This window comes from Guillardia theta, assembly GCF_000315625.1.
Source record: "Guillardia theta CCMP2712 unplaced genomic scaffold GUITHscaffold_519, whole genome shotgun sequence".
NCBI lineage: Eukaryota > Cryptophyceae > Pyrenomonadales > Geminigeraceae > Guillardia > Guillardia theta.
In genome coordinates, this window is record NW_005434183.1 from 1 (window position 1) to 5,074 (window position 5,074).

General features: G+C 52.0%; 2 protein-coding genes across 2 annotated transcripts; one reads left to right on the top strand and one right to left on the bottom strand.

Moving 5' to 3' along the window:
• Positions 1–3,082: 3,082 nt before the first annotated feature.
• Positions 3,083–3,582, top strand: GUITHDRAFT_122876 (hypothetical protein; the record flags this gene model as incomplete). The annotated part of the gene is made up of 3 exons (XM_005817837.1): positions 3,083–3,136; positions 3,326–3,480; positions 3,528–3,582. 3 exons carry the CDS (start codon positions 3,083–3,085, stop codon positions 3,580–3,582), a joined length of 264 nt encoding a protein of 87 aa, XP_005817894.1.
• Positions 3,583–3,592: 10 nt separating this feature from the next.
• GUITHDRAFT_166976 (hypothetical protein) lies at positions 3,593–4,799 on the bottom strand. The gene is made up of 7 exons (XM_005817838.1): positions 4,696–4,799; positions 4,616–4,646; positions 4,338–4,399; positions 4,206–4,259; positions 3,992–4,053; positions 3,888–3,950; positions 3,593–3,777 (listed from the first exon to the last, which is right to left on the bottom strand). Exons 4-7 carry the CDS (start codon positions 4,206–4,208, stop codon positions 3,711–3,713), a joined length of 195 nt encoding a protein of 64 aa, XP_005817895.1. The 5' UTR covers positions 4,209–4,259; positions 4,338–4,399; positions 4,616–4,646; positions 4,696–4,799; the 3' UTR covers positions 3,593–3,710.
• Between the last annotated feature and the right edge of the window lie 275 nt (positions 4,800–5,074).

Here is a 5,074-nt window from a genome sequence, read left to right on the forward strand (position 1 = left end):
GTTTGCGGCTTCTGATAGTTCAAGTATCCTGTACGAAATTACAATACTACCGGTATAAGGATGCCTCAAATGAGGGGTACCTATCGAACAGGGGTCCTGCTGTTTGTCTTTTTTCTTTTGGTGCCCTTAGATGGTGGAAAACAAACTAGAGAGAGAGGGAGAGCGAGGGAGAGGGCGAGACTGAGAGGGCGAGACTGAGAGGGCGAGACTGAGAGGGCGAGACTGAGAGGGCGAGACTGGGCGAGAGGGAGAGAGGGAGAGGGAGAACGAGACCGAGACCGTGAGGGTGACCGTGAGGATGAGCGTGAGCGGGAGCGTGAGCGGGAGGGAGCGGGAGGCAAAGGGGAAAGGAGGAGAAGAGGAAGAGGAAGAGGAAGAGGAAGAGGAAGAGGAAGAGGAAGAGGAAGAGGAAGAGGGGACGGCAGAGGGAGAGGATGGGGATGAAACGAGGGAGATAGTGAGGGGAAGGAGAGGAAGAGGAAGAGGAGAGGAAGAGAAGAGCAAGGAGGGAGCAATTTAAGAGCAAGAAGAAAGCAGGAAGAGATTGCGCTCAGAGGGTGGGGAGAGGTTGGTGTAATAGATTCTGAGGGGCAATAGAAGGGTCAAGCAGAGAAAAAGGCGAGTTGGTTCGAAATAGATGGATTGACGAAAAGAGCGTAAGTAAGAGGAAAGAAGCATGGAAAGAAGGGAAGGAAATGATTGGAGGGGTTTATGAAAGTGTGATGAAGTCTCCACAATGCTACCTTTAGTGTATGAGGATGCGATAATCGAAATACGCCAAGGAATGAATGAGAGGCAGAGGCAGTATTGCTTTTGTGTAAGAAATCCAGGAAAGCAGTTTATGGAGAACCGGTGGGCAGCATGGAATAGTTAAGCATTGAGGTAGGTTTGATCGATTGAACCGACAAAACGTATTACTCTTTCCCTTGCCCTTGTAGGCAGAACACTCATCAAGCTGGCAGGCAAAGAAGTCTACTTCAAGGAATCACAACCTGAAAGTCTATTATTCAAGAGTCAAGGTTCTATCGATGTGAAATTGCGAGTCATATTTCAACGGGTGGACTGATCTGCACGGGCAAAATTCCAAGTTGGTACTGCCAACGTTGTCATAGATGTGCGTGCTGAACTGAACAACAAAAAATCGAGTCCTGAGAATTCAGAGACCTGAGCATCTTTCATTTCTCACGCGTTCCAACAGACAGTGCGAACTGGATATTTGAGCAATGATATCATACGAACTCGAGGTTTTTCGTGTTTCGGTGGGTTTATTTCACATGTTTTCACTAATCAAACACAGAAGGTTTACTTGCCCTGGGCCTGGCGGCGCTTGAGGTACTCCTCGAAGCTCTCAGCAGGGCTGCAACAAGCTGTCAGCTCCTCCTCTCTCCTCTCTCAGTCACTCACGGGATGTAGGTCTGCTTGGACTTGGGGTCGTTGGGGTCGAGCTGGGTGGACTTGGGGTCACGGGTGTGAGCCTTCTTCTCGCCTCCCCATCCAGCGTCGGGGAGATCACCAGCGTCCTGAGCAGGCTTGCACATGCGGAGGGCAGTGCCAGCGCGCTGTATCAAAGCGTCAATGTCTCTTCAAGATCCCCCGAGCTCTGGAAGGGGTTGAGAGACAAGACAAGTAGAACCCCAACAGCGACGAACAACTCAAGAGGAGGGTAATCCGACATCCCGGATACAAGTACCCTCTATCATCGACAAACAAGCAGTGGAAAGGAAGGTGGAGGATCCAGGAGGAGGAGGAGGAGGAGAAGGAGGATAGCGCATTCACGAGCTACTCACAGCGGCGAAGAGGCCGGAGAGCGCGGGGGTGGCAGAGCTGATGGGAGCGAGCATGGCAGCGATTCAGCGGCCGATGCTTCCTCCCTGCTTATATCCCCTGCAGACTACCCCACCCTCCTTCTTATGTGCTTCGACTAATTCTTGAGGGTAGGGTATACTACCCCACCTATCTTACCAAGCCTTGCAAGAATGGATCAGAGGGGTGCTTCTTCCTCTTGACAGCGATAGTTGAGCGAGTAGAGGGGGTGAATAACGAGGAGAATCAGGGGGTACTTGTAGAAGGGGGTGGGTCACGATCATATTGAGAGGTTCATGACCCCACCCTCTTCAGCCCTGTGGACCACCCCCATTCTTAGTGCAGATAGTGGGATGGGTCCCCATGGGAAATGAGTGGGTCCAGCAAGGAGTCGAGGGGGGTGGGACAGAGATCCGAGGGTTCATTCAAATAAGGGGTAGTTTTGCTATTGAAGGATGGGTAGGGGTGGGTGCAGGAAATTTCCTCTGGGACTTTTAAGAGAAAACAGGTCAGAAAAGAGAGGCCGGATGAGGAGGGGGTACTGGGAAACCTAGGGGTACGGATAGGTCAATTAGTGGGTAGGGGTCAACATGCACCTCCTATTAGACATTTTTGAAATATTTCGATGTAAATTGAAAAACGACAAAACAATTTGGGACAATTGTTGAAGAGGGATCGCCGGGGGTCAGAAAGTTGAAATCGCTTCCTTTTGACATTTGGTAGAATAGAGAATGTTTACTCAAATAGTCTATATAATTAGTTGTTTTCTTGCTTGTATCTCCCTTGTGATCCGAGTCTTCTGGAATATCGAAAACAAGTCTTTTAGAGATTTCGGATTTCTCTTTACAGCACTACCCCACCTATACACTTGAAAATGATGCTGATAAAGAACTTTAGGGTTTGATAAGAGAGGACCCCTTTTTTTAGATGAGAATTCGGAGGAAAGGTACATAGGGGTACCTACCCCCACCCTGTTTTTCGGAACGCTACCCTTGGGCTGGGGGACATTTGGCCTATGGGCCGCATTTTTCCCTGGCTACCACCCCACCCTTGAAATGCCGGGGGCTATAAGAGGATCGGGGCCGCTATGAAGAGTGGGGTGGTGTGGTGGGGGTAGGAGTAAAACTGTGAGATATAGGGGGGTGATACTTGGGAAATTTGGGGGTATAGCCATAGGGGGTGGGGGACCGTGTGCTGGTGGTAAGATTATTATGGAAGGGGTGGGGGTGGTTTCCTTCAGGAATATAAAGAAGGAGCACAGCTACCGTTCCGCATCGCAATGCTCGCTCCCATCAGCTCCGCCACCCCCGCGCTCTCAGGCCTCTTCGCCGCTGTGAGTAGCTCATACCTGCCCCTTCCTCTCTTCCTCTGTTGAATGTTCTTTCTCATGTTCTAGAATGGCGGGTATTCCGCTCCCATCTCGCTCTTGCAATACCCAGTTTATGTACTTTCTTTCCCGAATCCTGCCTATCCTCTCCCATCCTGTCAGCAAGTCGATTACGGTTCTGACGCTTTGATACAGCGCGCTGGCACTGCCCTCCGCATGTGCAAGCCTGCTCAGGACGCTGGTGATCTCCCCGACGCTGGATGGGGAGGCGAGAAGAAGGCTCACACCCGTGACCCCAAGTCCACCCAGCTCGACCCCAACGACCCCAAGTCCAAGCAGACCTACATCCCGTGAGTGACTGAGAGAGGAGAGAGGAGGAGCTGACAGCTTGTTGCAGCCCTGCTGAGAGCTTCGAGGAGTACCTCAAGCGCCGCCAGGCCCAGGGCAAGTAAACGATCTGATGTCGCGATTATTCTTTTAGCAGTGAATAAACCAATGTGAAACTGGAATCATGTGGTAACAGCTGAGTTGAGTGTACTCGACTGATGTTGAGCTACAAGTTAACATGTGTTGTGCTCCTTCACTTCGACTCAGCTACGACCCTCCTGTAGTGCCTGTACGCTTTCTTCGCTGTGAGAAGAATCTCACTGCATCGAAATGTTAGCATGGTTCGTCCTGCCCTCATCCCCTCGTGCTCTCCTCCCAGCCTCCACCTCATCGCTACAGCCCATCCTAGCTCTACCATAGCAGACCTCACCTGCTGCAGCCTTCGCCCTCCTCCTGCATCTTCTGCTCATGGACGAGGAAATCTCTCAGGGTGCTGAGTTGCGTCAGCAGAGGAGGGAGCAAGTGAGGGCTGACCGTAGGATCTGATGCTCTTGCTTGCTCGAAGTCTTGAGGAGGAAGACAGAAAAGTAGTGGACCTGACACCAAATGATCCCCACCATCACCATCCCCTTCCTCTCCTCCTCCTTACTCCCTGTTCCTCCTGTTCCACCTTCCCTCCCCTCCCCCGTCCCCCTCCCTCCCTCCTCCCTGCTCTTTCTCCCCATCCCTCGTCTCTCCTTCAACGTACCATCTTACACGGACTGTCGCGGTTTCGAAATTTGCCGAAGGCGATAGCAGCATTCTGAGAGTTTATGAGAGGAAACATCGGAGAGGAGGTGGAAGAGGAAGACGAAGACGACGAGGACGAGGACGCTCTCACCTTATAATTGACATCAGGAAATTCTTCGCTCCTCTGCAGCGCTTCGTCGTAGAGCTCTGCGGCTACACGATATGCTTCCTGCTGCTGACATCAGGACAGACATCCAGCTCTCCTCCCATTTCTTCCTCTCCTGAATCTACTCCTCTTTCCCTCCTCTCCTCTCCTCCCCTCCCCTCCCCTCTCCTCTCCCTTCCTCTCCCTTCCTCTCCCTCCTCGCTCGCTCCCACACTCTCCTCTGCCTCCTCGACTTCACCTGGCTCCCAAGCTCGTCCGCGTACGTCATCACCGCCAACGCTGGCTTCGTGAGAGCTGCTGGAGGTCAACCACCAGCTGGGCTAGAGCTGACCGGTCAGGTAACCTGCCACGTAGTCCCCGTAGGCGACATGCTCCCACGTTCCCTCCCCCGACTCGCTCCTCCTCGTCATCCTCCCTGGCCGCAACCTTCTGACTTCCTCTACCCACCTGACCCTCCGTCAGACACGAGCCAGCAAGCGAGTCAAAAGCAGCGGAAGTGCCGAGGGGGAACCTGGAGGACGGAAAGAGGGGACAAAGCCAGAGGAGGTGCAAGGCTGAAGTTGTGTACGTTGTTGTTGTTGTTGTTGATGATGATGATGATGATGATGATGATGACGATGACGATGATGATGATGATGATGATGATGATGATGATGATGATGATGATGATGATGATGATGATGATGATGATGATGATGATGATGATGATGATGATGATGATG